General features: G+C 40.5%; 1 protein-coding gene across 1 annotated transcript in view; it reads left to right on the plus strand.

Moving 5' to 3' along the window:
* The window catches only part of LOC147351427 (uncharacterized), a 49,500-nt gene that overhangs the window by 9,315 nt on the left and 21,643 nt on the right, over positions 1-18,542 (plus strand). Inside the window, exons 3-5 of the mRNA XM_086357219.1 lie at positions 4,903-4,974; positions 9,928-9,999; positions 10,604-10,684. Coding sequence (XP_086213345.1) covers positions 4,903-4,974; positions 9,928-9,999; positions 10,604-10,684 — 225 coding nt within the window. The remainder of the gene's footprint in view (positions 1-4,902; positions 4,975-9,927; positions 10,000-10,603; positions 10,685-18,542) is intronic.

Consider the following 18,542-nt stretch of genomic DNA (forward strand, 5'->3'; position numbering starts at 1 on the left):
GCCACCTCTTCTTAATATCTTCTGCTTCTGTTAGGTCCCTACCATTTCTGTCCTTTATCGAGCCCATCTTTGCATGAAATGTTCCCTTAGTATCTCTAATTTTCTTGAAGAGAACTCTAGTCTTTCCCATTCTGTTGTTTTCCTCTATTTCTTTGCGTTGATCGCTGAGGAAGGCTTTCTTATCTCTCCTTGCTATTCTTTGGAACTCTGCATTCAGATGCTTTTATCTTTCCTTTTCTCCTTTGCTTTTTGCTTCTCTTCTTTTCACAGCTATTTGTAAGGCCTCCCCAGACAGCAATTTTGCTTTTTTTGCATTTCTTTTCCATGAGGATGGTCTTGATCCCTGTCTCCTGTACAGTGTCACGAACCTCATTCCATAGTTCATCAGGCACTCTATCTATCAGATCTAGTCCCTTAAATCTATTTCTTACTTGCACTGTATAATCATAAGGGATTTGATTTAGGTCATACCTGAATGGTGTAGTGGTTTTCCCTACTTTCTTCAATTTAAGTCTGAATTTGGCAATGAGTTCATGATCTGAGCCACAGTCAGATCCTGGTCTTGTTTTTGTTGACTATATAGAGCTTCTCCATCTTTGGCTGCAAAGAATATAATCACTCTGATTTCGGTGTTGACCATCTGGTGATGTCCATGTGTAGAGTCTTCTCTTGTGTTGTTGGAAGAGGGTGTTTGTTATGACCAGTGCATTTTCTTGGCAAAACTCTGTTAGTCTTTGCCCTGCTTCATTCCGTATTCCAAGGCCAAATTTGCCTGTTACTCCAGGTGTTTCTTGACTTCTTACTTTTGCATTCCAGTCCCCTATAATGAAAAGGACATCTTTTTTGGGTGTTAGTTCTAAAAGGTCTTGTAGGTCTTCATAGAACCGTTCAACTTCAGCTTCTTCAGCATTACTGGTTGGGGCATAGACTTGTATTACTGTGATATTGAATGATTTGCCTTGGAAACAAACAGAGACCATTCTGTCATTTTTGAGATCGCATCCAAGTACTGCATTTCAGACTCTTTTGTTGACCATGATGGCTACTCCATTTCTTCTGAGGGATTCCTGCCTGCAGTAGTAGATATAATGGTCATCTGAGTTAAATTCACCCATTCCAGTCCATTTCAGCTCACTGATTCCTAGAATGTCGACATTCACTCTTGCCATCTCTTGTTTGACCACTTCCAATTTGCCTTGATTCATTGACCTGACATTCCAGGTTCCTACGCAGTATTGCTCTTTACAGCATCGGACCTTGCTTCTATCACCAGTCACATCCACAGCTGGGTATTGTTTTTGCTTTGGCTCCATCCCTTCATTCTTTCTGGAGTTATTACTCCACTGATCTCCAGTAGCATATTGGGCACCTACTGACCTGGGGAGTTCCTCTTTCAGTATCCTATCATTTTGCCTTTTCATACTGTTCATGGGGTTCTCAAGGCAAGAATACTGAAGTGGTTTGCCATTCCCTTCTCCAGTGGACCACATTCTGTCAGATCTCTCCACCATGACCCGCCTGTCTTGGGTTGCCCCACGGGCATGGCTTAGTTTCATTGAGTTAGACAAGGCTGTGGTCCTAGTGTGATTAGATTGACTAGTTTTCTGTGAGTATGGTTTCAGTGTGTCTGCCCTCTGATGCCCTCTTGCAACATCTACCATCTTACTTGGGTTTCTCTTACCTTGGGCGTGGGGTATCTCTTCACGGCTTCTCCAGCAAAGTGCAGCTGCTGCTCCTTCCCTTGCACCAGGGGTATCTCCTCACCGCCTTTCTTCCTGACCTTCAATGTGGGATAGCTCCTCTAGGCCCTCCTGCGCCCCGCGCAGCCACTGCTCCTTGGACGTGGGGTTGGTCCTCCCTGCCGCCACCCCTGGCCTCGGGCATGGGGTAGCTCCTCCCGGCCGCCATCCCTGACCTCAGACGCGGGGTAGCTCCTCTCAGCCGCCGCCCCTGGCCTCGGGCATGGGGTTGCTCCTCCCGGCCACCACCCCTGGCCTCGGGTGTCGGGTAGCTCCTCTCGGCTGCCGCCCCTGACCTTGGACGCAGGGTAGCTCTTCTCGGCCATTCCTGTGCCATCGCAGCCTGGCACTCTCGGCCGCTGCCCCTGACCTCGGACGTGGGGTAGCTCCTTTTGGCCGCCGCCCTTCAGGCATGGGGTCCTCCCGGCTTCTGCCCCTGACCTCGGACGTAGGGTAGCTCCTCTCGGCTGCAGCTGCCCGCGCTTACCCTCATGAATGATGGTAAATGGATGATTTGTTTTAAATAAAAGTATCAGATAGTTGATAACCCATCACTTTTTGAATTCATTCAATAAATATTTTTTTGAGTGTCTTCTATGTGCCAGGAACTGTTTTACATGCTGGGAGACAGGCCCCAAAACAAAAAAGACCAAGTATTCCAGTTCTTAGGGGGGTTACAAATATATAAAAATAAGTAAGTATAGTAAATAAATAGATATAATTTTAAGTTTGATGAATACTTTGGAGAGAAAGAAAGCAAAGTCCAGTAAATCACTTCTAGAATGGCCTAGTATTTGCATTATACGTATAGTTGAGTCAAAGAAACACTGAGCCCTCTCAGTTTTCTAGAAGTTGCAGAATGGAGAGAAGGATAATTGTCTATAAATATAGAATCAAGAATGAATGTGAAACTTAGAAGATTGCCTTAGATAAGAACCCTGGTCAGAAGTAAAACATGGATGTTTCTTAAACATTACTTCATGCCTGGTTTTGATATTTTCATGACGTGAGAAAGTTTTCGATCTGGCTTGATTCCCCATAGTTTTAAATTTCTTGCCTCAGAATGAATGTTTGGAGTTCTACAGATCAGTAGATTTTATTTCAGTTAGTTGCTTATTTGAAGCTCTTTTTGGGGGTACTTTTTGGCGACTGACACTCTCAGTCTAAACTTTACTTCTAGGTTGCATTTATTACTGTTATTTTTTAAAATTTTAATATCCTGCCATCCAAACAAGTCCACAAAAAGAAACCCCATTAATTTAAAATACATATTCTTGGTTACTCTCTGTCCTCCCACAATATTCAAACTCCAACTAGTCTGCTATGGGCATCAGCCAATCAAAGAAGACAGTGCAGTGAAGAGTTGATGATCAGCCCCATCTCTTCACTGTCCTGATTGAGTCCTTGTCAGTGTTCAGACTTATAACTAGTACATACGAGTTTCACTTCTGTCTCAACCTTTTTCATATATCATTATTTCCTGTGACTTTTGTAAATCACCTATGGTGTACACAGTTTTTTTACACGATGCGGGGAGGTAGAGTTCTTTCCAACTTTCGAAGTTATGAAAAGGGTTACTATAAATGTCGTTGGGCATATTGATTTGAGCTTCCCAGGTGGAGCTAGTAGTAAAGAACCTGCCTACCAATGCAGGAGACATAAGAGATGCAGGTTTGATCCCTGGATTAGGAAGATCCCCTGGAGGAGGAAATGGCAACTTACTCCAGTATTCTTGCCTGGGAAATCCCATGGATAGAGGAACCTGGCAGGCTACAGTAAGTGGAGTTGCTTCTGTCTTGAACTTTTTCATATATCATTGTTTCCTGTGACTTTTGTATATCACCTATGGTTTTGTTATGTGATGTGGGGAGGTAGAGTTCTTTCCAACTTCTGAAGTTATGGAAAGGGTTACTATAAACGTCGTTGGACATACTGATTTGTTTTTTCTTTTCGAATCATTTCCATGGAAATATGAAACCACTACGTAACCGAGGTGAGGAAAGAGTCAGTCCTAGCACCATCTGTTGACCATTCCCCCTTCACCTGTCCATCACTGCTGTTCTTTCTAACATGGTGAATTTCAAATTGAGGTCAGGATCTTTGAAGCATTTTCAGGACTCCGAGAGTTCTTTGTGGAAATTCTGTGGGAATAAAGTCTTCTGTGTTTTTGTTTTAGTGATCCTTTGTATATGCCTTTGAAAATGTATATGCCTGTATTCTATATAATATGAAGCATCTTATAACTGAGTTACAGAGTTTCCAGGTAGTAATACTTTAATTCTCATAAGCTATGAGTAAAGAATTAATTTATGAGATGGAATCAAGCTATGAGGTGGAATTAATATAAATATGTGACCAAGATACACTGTGAGTGAAAAACAATGTTTTAAATGCAGAAATCAGTGAAAATATTCACAAGGCAACATAGCATGTGCTCAGATCCCCAAGACTCTTGAAGAATGTACCACTGTTAATATTGCAAGGAAGGGGATTCTTGCAGGCAAGAGAAACTGACCTCTGATATCTTTATAGAGTTTCTTCTGTACTAAAGTCAGAGAGAAAGCTGTGATTGGAAAGGTCTGCCCAGGGACTCCTCAGATGCTGACAGGATTCTTTTCTGACATGAGTGGTATCACACAGGGATTTGTTTCATAATTATTAAACTGAACAATTGTATATATTTTATGCGTATTTTTAAATATGCAAATAATTTTCAAAAAAGTTTTACTAGAGGGAAAAAATCAAATGGCTTCATTTGCAGCCCTGATACAGTTCTGTGTGGAACTTCCCAATAAGGTTTGGGAAAAGAGAAGAGGGAAGGATACCTTTGCAATGTTGGTGCTGCCCAGAGTTGGATTCTAAGAGAAATCCTGTGATCTAGGGAGTGGGCATTAACTGAATGATCTGTATGATTTGGTGGGAAGAGTGGAAGGAGTGTGTGTGTATGTGTGTGTGTGTGTGTGATGGAGAGAGATGGACACAGCAAAGAATGTGAGGAGAAAAGCTTAAATGAAAACAGAGCAGAAGTTGCCACCCCTAAATTAAATAAAAATTAGGGTGTTTAGATGGCACCATTACTTAGCTTCCTCCGCTTACAGGAGTACTATGTGGTAAATGGTTATAGTTATTCTGCATTTTGATTGAGAACCTTTTCATTTTTCAGAATTCTCAGTGAAAATTCGTTGACTGAATTACACAAGGACTCATTTGAAGGCTTGCTATCCCTCCAATATTTGTAAGTTAATTAGTAAATCATATTTATTTTTGAGATCTTCTCTATAAAATAACTATGGGATTCAAATTAGATAATCTCTTCAATTTCTTCCACCCATACAATTCTACAATTTTGTAAGTCTGTGTAGGGCCCAAGCCCACCTCTACCATTAAATACCTCCTAATCATTTTTTAACTTAATTATTTAGACAAGATATAGATAGGAAAATACCCTTTAGTTGTAGAGGAAAAGTGGTAATGGGATCTGAGCAATTATAGACTCCCATGTCTATAACATTATATATAAATGTTCATATACTATCTGCTTATATTTTGTTCATGACTCAAATCTGACCCATGGTCCATTTTTATACAGCCCATAAGTTTAAAATGATTTTTAAAGGGTTGTAAATGAAAAAAAAGAGAGAGAGAGATAAAGAAATATATGTGACAGAGACTGTGTGGCCTGCAAAGCCTAAGATATTTACTCCCTGGCCTTTTTGGAAAAGGTTTGAAAAATTTGTTTTAGGAAAATGAGAGAAATTAAAGTTAACTTCAAATTGTCACCCATGGGAAAGAAAATATAGAGCACTTACATTAGTGTGAATGCCATTAACTCATAATTTTGATAATTTAATCTAAGCTAAAACTGGATCAGTTCAGTTCAGTCGCTCAGTCGTGTCCGACTCTTTGCGGACACGAAAGAGTCCCCATGAATCGCAGCACACCAGGCCTCCCTGTCCATCACCGATTCCCAGAGTTCACTCAGACTCACATCCATTGAGTCGGTGATGCCATCCAGCCATCTCATCCTCTGGCATCCCCTTCTCCTCCTGCCCCCAATCCCTCTCAGCATCAGAGTCTTTTCCAGTGAGTCAACTCTTCGCATCAGGTGGCCAAAGTACTGGAGTTTCAGCTTTAGCATCATTCCTTCCAAAGAACACCCAGGACTGATCTCCTTTAGAATGGACTGGTTGGATCTCCTTGCAGTCCAAGGGACTCTCAAGAGTCTTCTCCAACACCACAGTTCAAAAGCATCAATTCTTTGGCACTCAGCTTTCTTTAGAGTCCAACTCTCACATCCATACATGACCACTGGAAAAACATAGCCTTGACTAAATGGACCTTTGCTGGCAAAGTAATGTCTTTGCTTTTGAATATGCTATCTAAGCTGGTCAAAACTTTCCTTCCAAGGAGTAAGCGTCTTGTAATTTCATGGCTGCAATCACCATCTGCAGTGATTTTGGAGCCCCCCAAAATAAAATCGGACACTGTTTCCCCATCTATTTCCCATGAAGTGATGGGACCAGATGCCATGATCTTCATTTTCTGAATGTTGAGCTTTAAGCCAACTTTTTCACTCTCCTCTTTCAATTTCATCAAGAGGCTTTTGAGTTCCTCTTCACTTTGTGCCATAAAGGTGGTGTCATCTGCATATCTGAGGTTATTGATATTTCTCCCAGCAATCTTGATTCCAGTTTGTGCTTCTTCCAGCCCAGCGTTCCTCATGATGTACTCTGCATATAAGTTAAATAAGCAGGGTGACAATATACAGCCTTGACGTACTCCTTTTCCTATTTGGAACCAGTCTGTTGTTCCATGTCCAGTTCTAACTGTTGCTTCCTGACCTGCATATAGGTTTCTCAAGAGGCCGGTCACGTGGTCTGGTATGCCCATCTCTTTCAGAATTTTCCACAATTTATTGTGATCCACACAGTCAAAGGCTTTGGCATAGTCAATAAAGCAGAAATAGATGTTTTTCTGGAACTCTCTTGCTTTTTCCATGATCCAGCAGATGTTGGCAATTTGATCTCTGGTTCCTCTGCCTTTTCTAAAACCAGCTTGAACATCTGGAAGTTCGTGGTTCACGTATTGCTGAAGCTGGCTTGGAGAATTTTGAGCATTACTTTACTAGCATGTGAGGTGAGTGCAATTGTGTGGTAGTTTGAGCATTCTTGGCATTGCCTTTCTTTGGGATTGGAATGAAAACTGACCTTTTCCAGTCCTGTGGCTACTGCTGAGTTTTCCAGATTTGCTGGCATATTGAGTGCAGCACTTTCACAGCATCATCTTTCAGGATTTGAAATAGCTTAACTGGAATTCCATCACCTCCGCTAGCTTTGTTCATAGTGATGCTTTCTAAGGCCCACTTGACTTCACATTCCAGGATGTCTGGCTCTAGGTCAGTGATCACACCATTGTGATTATCTTGGTCGTGAAGATCTTTTTTGTATAGTTCTTCTGTGTATTCTTGCCACTTCTTCTTAATATCTTCTGCTTCTGTTAGGTCCATACCATTTCTGTCCTTTATTGAGCCCATCTTTGCATGAAATGTTCCCTTGGTATCTCTAATTTTCTTGAAGAGATCTCTAGCCTTTCTCATTCTGTTGTTTTCCTCTATTGCTTTGCATTGATCGCTGAGGAAGGCTTTCTTATCTCTCCTTGCTATTCTTTGGAACTCTGCATTCAGATGCTTTTATCTTTCCTTTTCTCCTTTGCTTTTTGCTTCTCTTCTTTTCACAGCTATTTGTAAGGCCTCCCCAGACAGCCATTTTGCTTTTTTGCATTTCTTTTCCATGGGGATGGTCTTGATCCCTGTCTCCTGTACAATGTCACGAACCTCCATCCATAGTTTATCAGATGCTATTGAAGCAATGCTGTTCAAACGGAACCTTGAGAAAAACTCAGTGAATTAGGCCCTTCATTACTTCTATGAAATACTTTATAAGCTGATTATTTTATGTTAGCATCCATATGCTCATTCTTTTTTAAAAATGCCAATCAATAAAAAAGCTAAAAAGCAATATGCCAAGATTGGGGGCAAGAGGAGAAGGGGACGACAGAGGATGAGATGGCTGGATGGCATCACTGACTCGCTGGACGTGAGTTTGAGTGAACTCCAGGAGTTGGTGATGGACAGGGAGGCCTGGCGTGCTGCGATTCATGGGGTCACAAAGAGTCGGACATGACTGAGCGACTGATCTGATCTGACCTGATCTGAAGCCTAGTGTTGGAAACACAAAGGTGGTTAAGCTAGGATTCCTTCTAGCAATTCATGATCTCACAGAGAAAATAAACATAGAAACTTAAACCATAATGACAAAGTGCAGTAGAGGCACAGAAGAGGGAACCGTGAAGGAATAAAGCTACATTTATTTTAAAACAGTCATTTTCTTCTTATTCACTCCCTACTTGTTGATTTTATAAATATTTGAGTTTGCTTTATGTCCATGTGTTGGCTGCAAACATGATAGACAATGTGCATAAACAGGATCTAACCCATACATTCAAGGAGTTTTATGCTGAGAGAAAATGGGATGCAAAAATAGCTTTCTTTTTTTTAAAAAAAGAAATGAATAAGGGTAATGAGAGCTGTAAGTTGGTGTTGGAGCATAGAAGAGGGAAAAAAGACTTCTAACTGGATCAGGGAAGATGTTGCTAAAGCAATGCTGTTCAAACGGAACCTTGAAGGGCCATTGGTATCATCATCAGATAGACATCTTGGGAAGAGTAAGCTTGCAAAAGAAAATTGGGAGAAAGAAAAAACACAGGAAAAACACTTTGAGTACCCATAGAGTTCCAGTGGGGAGAGTAGGAGATGAGAGCCAGGTTATCAAGGGCACTGGGGCCAAGCCCAGAATATCATGCCAAGCGACCGTGTTACCACAGCAGTGCTCTAGGACAGACTTGAGCCTGCAGCAGAATTAGTCACTTGGAGGGCTTGTTGAAACACAAGCTCCACCTCTGTAGTTAATGATTCAATCAGTCCAGAATAGGGCTGAGTATTTGTAGCTTCAGTAAGTTCACAAATGGTGCTGGTATTTAAGGACTACTTCTGGAAATTGGCTCAGATGGTAAAGAATCCGCCTGCAATGTGGGAGACCTTGGTTCGATCCCTGGGTTGGGAAGAGCCCCTGGAGAAGGGAACGGCTACCCACTCCAGTATTCTGGCCTAGAGAATGCCATGGCCCAAGGAGCCTGACAGGCTACAGTCCATGGGTTCGAAAAGAGTCGGACACAACTGAGCGACTTTCACTTTCTAAAGAGTTAAACTAATGATCATGTAGAGGCTGGCTTAGGAATGGAAAGAGCAGAGATAGAAACACCAGTCAGAAGACAGTTATACCCATCCAGGTGAAATGAGACACAAGGTGATATCAATGGAAACAGGATAGTCAGCTATAGTCAAGAGTGGGTATTTTCAAATAAAAATCAATATGATAGAAAGTGTAATACTGAATTAGGTAAAGTTATATATCAATGAGGGGAGTAACTTCCTTTCAGGTTGTATGAAAATATATCTTTTATTTCTGCTAGTACTGAATTGGCCTAGAAAAACAGAACTAAATTGGGAGGTGTGTAAATATAAGAAAATTCCTTTTAATGTTAGAAACTGTAATTGGAGAATAAAAAGTTTGAGCTCACAATCTAGAATTTGAAGAGACTACGAAAGGTGGGAATCTAATCAATTCTGCTGTCAGGAAAGATTACCTCCAAAGTCTATCAAGATCCATAGTTGTAGCTCAAAGGGTAGAGAATCTGCCTGCAAGGCGGGAGACCAAGGTTAGATCCCTGGGTTGGGAAGATCCTCTGGAGAAGGGAATGGCAATCCACTTCAGTATTCTTGCCTGGAGAATTCCATGGACAGAGAGGCCTGGCAGGCTACAGTCCATGGGGTCGCAAAGAGTTGGACACGACTGAGCGACTAACAGTCCATAGTGATACCTGCCTTCCAGGTGATTATGATATAAACTTTAAAAAAGTTCTATAGTTATATATTTTATTTATAGATATTTCTTGAGAGAGGTGAAGGCAGGGTTAGGGACGCTGGAAGGTTCAAATAACAATTCCTAAGGTTTGGAGTTTAGACCAAAGCTATGTATTTGTTACTATCATTCTAACCTCTACTAGTTATTCCTATTAAATAGATATCTAATAGCTAATTGAGGCAATATTTTCCTTTTACTTTTCCTAGAGATTTATCCTGCAATAAAATACAGTCTATTGAAAGACGTTCATTTGAACCACTTCCTTTTTTGCAGTTTATGTAAGTTACAAATATAACTTCATTATATTTGGAATTTTAGAAAACTTAATTTTTATCAAATTAATTTGTTACTCATTTTGAAATATTATTAATATTATATAACAAGTATTTTTTGTCTCTGGCAAATATGAGTGTGAGAATTATTATACAGATCAGAGTGTATCGTTATAGAACAGTGGTTCCCAACCAGGGTGATTTTGCATGAAGTGACATTTGGCAGTCTGGAGACGTTTTTGGTTGTTAGAACTGTATGTGCTACTGACATCTAGTGGACAGAGGCCAGAGATGCAGCTAAACATTCAACAGTGTACAGGAGAGCCCCAGCACAAGATAGAATTATCCAGTCTCAAATGTCAATAGTGCTGCTTTTCTAGAGAAATAAATATCACCCAACACAAGCATTTATTGAGCATTTACTAAATGCACCACATATATAATCATTAAAATGTAAATCATATTATCTTCCACATTGAGATTTCTTTGGTGTATGGAGGGAGTACTGATGTTATTTTCATCATATATAAGTTAGATTTACTGTCAAAGGATAAGTGTTTTGAAAGAATATATATTTTTCTTCTTCTTTTGCTTGTGTCTTTTTTTGTAGAAATCTTGGTTGCAATTTACTCACAGAACTGAGCTTTGGAACATTTCAGGCCTGGCATGGAATGCAGTTTTTACACAAGTTGTAAGTGAAATAGAAGATGAATACATGTATAAAACTATGTGTAAAAACATCATACAGTTATTGGTTACCTGGGTGTAAGCCTAGTATGAATCCTGAAAAGTATGTCCTGAGATCCTTTTTTTTTTTTCTCTCAAATGAGGAAACTAAGGTACAAAGAGGTCAAGAGACTTGTCTAACTCCTATGTATGAAACGGTCTGGTTTCCATAGTACCGATCTTTTGCACAGGCAATAAAAGGCACCAAGCAAAAACATTCAAATTAGCACTGTCATGGAATCCCACCGATGCTGCTCCAATATGGGAAGGGTCCATGAAGTTCCATTTTTGAATTTCTTTGATTCCTGCTCGTGTGCAAAGTTCCTAACTGCTTAAAATCTATGCAATGCAAAGCTGCAAAGATCTCAGTTTAGCACACATTTCTTCATGGAACAAAAGGTGTGGATGCTTCCTCAACCATTAGCTTCTTTTAAATGGCAAAGGAAAAGGAATTCCTGAACATCCACCACAGGCTCTCCCCCATCACCCAGATCCTTGTTTTCCAAAAAGTATGCCTCTGAAGTGAATTATCTGTGGCCAGTAGGAACCTTTCAGTTATGGAAAAAGATGATGTTTTTGTTCAGCTGTAGTGTGAAAAATATAAAGAAAATACATTGCTGTAGCCTAATTCTACAGACTTTTCCTTTATACTTGTCAATAACAAGTGTGGGTTTTACACCCCTTCTGCTCAAAAATTCTGTGATTTCTCTGTGACACAAGCAAATCATAGTACATTTCATGACCAGAAGGGGATTTTCAAGTCAAGGTAAAGAGCTTTGTCTATGCCTGGCTTTGGTAAAGACTCTCTTACTGTCTTGTGGCTCAGAAATCCAGTTTCACACAGTTCCTTTCTAGTTAATGAAGGTATTGACGATGTGTCCAGAGCTACAGATTCCTGTCTTGGGTGGCCTCCCCCCCATATCTGCCCCTCATGAGTTTCCTGATGCCTACTTTGGGGAAAGAGCACCCAGGGTCAGTTTTTCTTTGGCCAGAGAGCCAGAGAGCAGGCTCCTAAGGTCCCTCCACCAGGAGGTTTCAGTAGCATCAATACACTGTCTTAAACTCACCACCTTTTCTAAACATTTTATAATGCCAAGAGTCCCTAATAAGAATCAGAGTTTCACTGTGGTTATGCAGGCAACAGGAAAATAAATTGTGGAATCACAGTTGACAAAAATTAATGAATTCATTCAAAAACATTCACAGAGTGCCATGCCCACTGTGTGTCAACACTGCTCTAAGTGCTGTGTTGGGGACACAAAGAAGAATAGGACAAGGACTTTGTCCCCAAGAAGCTTTCACACTGGAAAGAGGAAGATGGATGTTGATGGGAAAATACATGAGAGCCATGCTAGCGTCTATGCAGCTGGGTAACAAGGTGGCAGGGGCAACAAAGTAGAAAGTGGGGGATGGGTCAGAAAAGATTCTTAAGGGAAGAGACACCAACCTGTTCCTTTTGAACTTCTGTGTTTATCATAAATGACAGGAAAAGGTAATGAAAGAATGTGAGCTGTCTGGTGTTGGAAATAAATTAATACTATACTCCTAAAACTCATTCAAAGTTTTACCATCGAAAGATTGTCACAATATAGTAAGTGTGAGTTGGGGGTAAGGCTCTTTGTTTTATGCCAAGTCTTTCTACTAGACAAAGCTAATTTGGTTCAGGCAACATTTGCCATGGTGAGATATAAACTTTATTGCATCTCTTTCCAAAGGCAAGATGCCAAGAGAAGATGCTACCCCTCGAGTTAAGTCATTTTATTACCTATAATGACTAGGGTGTTTATAAGTTGAAATATTTTCCCTTGCATTAAGTAAGTTTGGTAAAGGGCCCCAGTTGAGGTGGATTTATGATGAATTAAATGAAGCTTAAGCTGCAGGGCTCCTTACTTGCATAAGTCCCTTCCAAAGTCTTGGGAGTGGTCCTAGAAATTTTTGTATTCTTATCTTTTTGTGCTTTTATTAAAATTTCCCAAAGTAGATACGGTTCAGGCCCTACAAAAACTTGATTCTTCACTGGCTTTCAGGTAATTATAACCGTAGGTTTCTTAAATGAAGCCTGTATGTTATTGACAAACACCAGATAACCAGGTTAGCAGTGTGGTAGTCTATTCTGAATCTGAAATTCACCTCAAAGTTGAACCAAGGGCTTTTTAATTAAGTACAACTTTGTGAATGGCAGTAATAATCGTATCTCTTTCAGATGAAATCAGGAATGAAATGTATTATGGAAAACCAGCAGTGGTTGATAATCCTAAATGTTAAGTATACTTTTTTTTTCTGACTTTAAAGTGCTTCTCCTTCATTCACCTACACAGGTCCAGACTGATGGCTTTTTTTTTTTTTTTTTATTCTTTTAGTCACTTCATTGTTTTTAACAATACAAGCTCCATGATTTTAGAAACTGAAGGACTGTCCAATGTAGAAAGGCTATCTAATTATCCAGACAGAGCATGTTCACATGCTGGCTTGTCTGTGGTACATCAATATTGTACCAAGAACATAAGCATTATGAGAGAATTAGAGGAAAACCAAAGCCTTATCCCTATTGAATTATTTACCCCACTGTTGAGAATATTGATGAGAGGGATGTGGTCATACCATGAAGGCAAATTGAGCTGTGGTCACCAAGCCTCCCAGTCAGCTGGCCTTGGTTTTCTTTAGATAGCTGTGTACACACAAAAGTTAGCACACTGGAGGGTGTTGTCATCACTTTTTGGTATGTACTGGAATCCTGGCAGCTTCTCAGATTCAGAAAGGCATCAACATTAAAAATGAAAAAGAACTCACTTGGGTCTGTCCTCTGGGATGATTTAGGGTGGCTTTTTTTTTTTTTTGGTAATAGTTCAAAAATTTGAGATTGTCACACCTAGCAACTACTCTATTTTTCTTCTCCCAACTGCATCTTATTCTTACCACCTATATTACAACATTTCTTCTGTCTGTCAAAAGCATTGTAATTCTTCCTCTGCCTTATAACATTTCTTTAATACCTACATCTCTTAGATACTTATTATGTTCCAGGCACTATACTTACTATACAAGTAAGATAGTGTGCCTAAAGCTTTTACCATAGTGCTTGATACATGGTAAATACTAAATACATATTACCTCACACTTTTATTCTCCCAACAACTCTTATTATCCCCATTTTGGGGATGAGGAAATTGAAACTCAGAGACATTGGATAATTTGCCTAGATTCACACTGTTAATAAGAGGCAAAACTGCTTATGAGCTTTGCAAGTAATTTTCTACGGAGCTCTTCATTTCCTTGTAGTAAGAACTAAATGATGACAATTTGGCTCTTTGTACCTTGTATCTTGAAGTTGGCTTCTAACTTGAATAGCGCCTTTAGAGCAGAGAGCTCTGGTTTCCCTGTGATAATTCCACACTTCTAGAGCTCTTGGCCAGGCCACCTCTGGGCATCCCCAGGGTTTCTGGCCAGTGCAAATATGACATCATCACTTCTGAGCACCTACTCTGTGCCCAGTCTATGCTGGGTGCTTTGCATATGCTCTTTCACTTAATCCTCAAGCTGCCTTACGAGGCAAATGGTACTAAGACAGAGATGTTCATTATTCAAGTCACTGTACCAGAAAGTGACAATCAGAATTCAAACTCAGGTCTGCCCGATTCCCTTGTTTCTTTCTCTGTTCCTCACTGCCAGGGACTTTTCTTCAAGGCTATTCTCAGAACTTGGATGGAAAGACAGATTCACCACTTCAAATTATTTAGGCTGCCCCCAGCCCACCCGAAGAAAGGGTTTATGTGGTGCAGCTGGAGGTCTTGTATTGAGGAGGTTCACGTGGGGTATCATGTTCTCATGGCTCATGGACCTATGTAGATGAATAAGGGAAAGGGGGTCAGCCCATCCCCAAGTACTTCAAATATATTGGAACAGGGTCCAGGTCACTCTGCTCATTTCTCTGACTGCCTTCCTCCAAGGAACCAGTTTGCCCTGCCTGCCTTGGGATTCTAGCATAGACAGTTGTGGAGTTTGTCCTATTTGAAATCTGTTTTCACTGCCTGCTTTGGACATTTTTTCAGCTAAAGCTGTTAGGATTTCAGTACACTCAGGACAGTGATGACAAGCTTCAGTCCTCAATTCTCCTGTCTCCTCAGTTAATAGAAAGCAAACATAGTCCATCTGTCTGGACCTGTATAGAAGAATTTGGAGAAAAAAATAATCGGTAGGAAATGTTCCCTATTTTGTGTTCTGCAGCAGAAGGCTGATGCGAAAACATCTGAACTTTATTCTTCAAGTAAGATATATTTTTCAAAACCATTTAGGACAGCATTCCTTAAACTTTGACTCTGAGATGGTCTTTGAGGCTAATAAAAACTGTTGCCTAGGGGAATCTGGGTAAAAATATACACATATTCCTTGATCTGTTTGTTTTGATAACATTTTATAAGTTTGAAATTATTCAAATAAAACTTTTAAAAAAGTTGCCCCCAAAAAAACTGTTCCCATGTTTTGTTCCATAAAGATAAGCTCATGAATCAAAAAGGTCATGGACTAGAAGTTGGCGTACCTTTTATGTGTAAAAAGAGAGAATCAGGCCAAAATGGAAATGATCTGTAGTACAGTGTCCATTGTGAATCTAAAATCATTTGTCCTTTGGTTTGTGGGAAAGCAGGTGCGGTAGGAGCCCCCACATTGAGTTGTTGACTCATTCTCACTCATTCTCCCCTTTGCCCAGACACAAGCTTAGTGAATAAAAGGCTGCATTAAAGGCAGGAGAAAAAAAACAGGGTAACTTAGAGTGGCCGCACACTTTTATTTCACTAGGGATGAACACAAGGATGTTAATCTCAGAGAAGGGCTGCTTGGTTAAGAAAAAACAGTGAGCCCATGGAACCAAGACCATGGGCAAGCTATTAAGAAAAAGTGAAGGGTTGGAGAATTGAGAGAATTCTGGAGAAGGATAACAAACTTTGCCAAACTGTTTTGGCTACCTATTGCTTTATAACATTCTATTTATATACAGGCATTCGTGATGACTAGGGAAAAGTGCACAGGAGAAGATGCAAAAGGGAAGGAATTCACTGTCACAGGATCTCACCAGTGATCTGATAGGTTTTAATGCCAACAGTTTGTTTTTCAGCTCCTCAAAAGCTTGAGGAACTGTGCTTAACCAAACATATGACACTCACATTTTTTCTTTTTCTGACGTGTACACGCTGCTCTATTTATTTCTTATTTATTTATTTTTGGCTATGCTGGGTCTTCGTTGCTACACACAGACTGTCTCTAGTTGCAGTGCACAGGCTTCTCATTGCAGAGGCTTCTCTCGTGGAGCATAAGCTCTAGGGCGCGAAGGTTTCAGTAGTTGTGGAACAGGGCTCATTAGTTGTGGCTCGAGGGCCCTAGAACATGCAGCCTTCAGCAGTTGTGGCTCTAGAGTGTGGGCTCAGTAGTTGTGGCACAGGGGCTTAGTTGCCCACAGGGGCATGTGGAAGCCTCCTGGACCAGGGATTGAACCTGTCTCCTGCATTGGAAGTGTGGACTTTTAACCACTGAACCTCCAGGGAAGTGCTATCTTTTTTCACTTTCTTGATAGTGTCTTCTGAAGCACAAACATTTTTAATTTTTATAAAGTCCAGTTCATCTATTTTTCCTCTGATTGTTTATGCTTTGGGTATCAGGTAGCTTAGTGGTAAAGAATCTGCCTACCAGTGCAGGAGATACAAGAGATGTGGGTTTGATCCCTGGATCAGGAAGATCCCCTGGAGTAGGAAGTGGCAACCCACTCTATTATTCTTGCCTGGAAAATTCCATGGACAGAGGAGCCTGGTGCGCTATAGTCCATGGGGTCAAAAAAGAGTCAGACCTGACTGAGTAACTGAACACAGCACATACACAATGCAAGGTCATAAAAACTTACTCCTTTGTTCTCTTCCAAGAGTTTTAGAGCTTTAGCTCTTACTTTTGGATGTTTGATCCATTTGGAGTTAATTTTCTTATATGGTGTGACGTATAGAGTCCAGCTTCATTATTTTGTGTGTGGAGGTACAGTTGTCCCAGCACCATTTGAAAAGACTACTCTTTCCACATTGAGTTGCTTGGCACCCTTGTTGAAAATCAATAGACCATAAATATAAGGCTTTATTTCTGTACTGTCAATTCTGTTCCATTAATTTAACATGTCTATTCTTATGCCAGCCCCACACTGTGATTGCAGTAGCCTTAAGCTGGGTTTTGATACCACCAACATTGTTTCAGTTTTTCTTTTTCCTTGAATTGCCATGCAAATTTTAGAATTAGGTTGGCAATTTCTGGAAAGAAGTCAACTGGGATTTTGACAGACATTGCCCTGAAACATGAGGTCAGTTTGGGAAGTGGTGAAATTTTAATCATGTTTCTTTCCTATCCATTTTACTTAGACCTTCTTTAATTTCTTTCAACAATGTTTCGTACTTTACAGTGTGAATCTTGCACTTATTTGGTTAAAATTTTTCCCAAGTATTTTATTTGTTTTGATGCTGTTACTCATGGAATTGTTTTCTTAATTTCATGTTTGTAGTATTCATTGCTGCTTTCACTTTTCACTTTCATGTATTGGAGAAGGAAATGGCAACCCACTCCGGTGTTCTTGCCTGGAGAATCCCAGGGACGGGGGAGCCTGGTGGGCTTCCGTCTATGGGGTCGCACAGAGTTGGACACGACTGAAGTGACTTAGCAGCAGCAGCAGCAGCAGCAGAAATATAACTAATTTTTGTATATTTATCTTACATTCTGTAACTTTGCTGAACTCTTTATTCAAGGCTAATAGTTATTTTTAGATTCCCAAGAATATGTCTTGTGGTCTTCTAGTTTCCCAGGAATGTGTTGGAAGATTTCAAAGTCTCTGTGGGCATCTCATTCCTCAGCTTTTCTTTCTTCCTTCATTTTTGGCAGTGGGTCTTCTTTGCTGTGAAGGCTTTTCTCTAGTTGCAGTCAGGAGCTACCCTCTCGCTGTGGGGCACAGGTTTCTCATTCCAGTGGGTTCTCTTGTTGCAGAGCACTGGCCCTAGGGTGCATGGGCTCAGGAGTTGCAGCTCCCAGGTTCTAGAGCACAGGCTAAATAGTTGTGGCACAGGGGCATGTGGGATCTTCCTGGACCAGGGATCGAACCCGTGTCTCCTGCTTTGGTAGGTGGATTCTTTACCAGTGAGCCACCAGGGAAGTCCCTCAGCTTTTCTTTTTAAGCTTTTTGGTTAGGCTGTTTTTTGCCTCAAACTGTTATCCACGGCCTCATACAACTGTCTTGTTAAAATATTTACCTGAAAATATTTTCCAAAAATACCACCTGAAAAGAGGCCTTTTACATTAGGTAGCTTCCAGTCAGGTCAAAGGCAAACCTTTCAAGTAAGGTCTTCCAGGGAACCACCAAACATATAAAATAATGATAGTGCTTTGGAAGTGAGGCTTTGAAGGCCCTCCCAGTCTGTTCTGCTTCCTCTGGTACCAGAAGTGTGGGCTATTTTTCAAGGCATGGAGAGCAAAGGTCTGGAACAAGTGAACAGTTTCCTCATTTGTAAAGTGGGGCAACACAGATCTCATGATTGTTACAGAAATTAATTTATTTTCCTTGAATAAATGGTTCCCTGGTTTGCTGAAAGCCTGTTGGTTAAATTTCCAGAGTTCAGGAAAAGTTGATTCTGACCATTTTTTGGTCAGTTTTGTTGTCATTACTTTTATTGGGGGATGAATTTTCAGATGTCCTTACTCCATCAGTTTTACTGATTTGCCTACAACATTGTTTAAAATCTCAGTGACCATAGGCTAATTAAATATTTGATCATGGGAGATGATTAGGGAAAAGAAAGAAAAAGAGA

The sequence above is a fragment of the Bos grunniens genome, chromosome 19 (genome assembly GCF_055505025.1).
Source record: "Bos grunniens cultivar Pamir isolate PY7600 chromosome 19, Bosgru_T2T1.0, whole genome shotgun sequence".
NCBI classification, from domain to species: domain Eukaryota; kingdom Metazoa; phylum Chordata; class Mammalia; order Artiodactyla; family Bovidae; genus Bos; species Bos grunniens.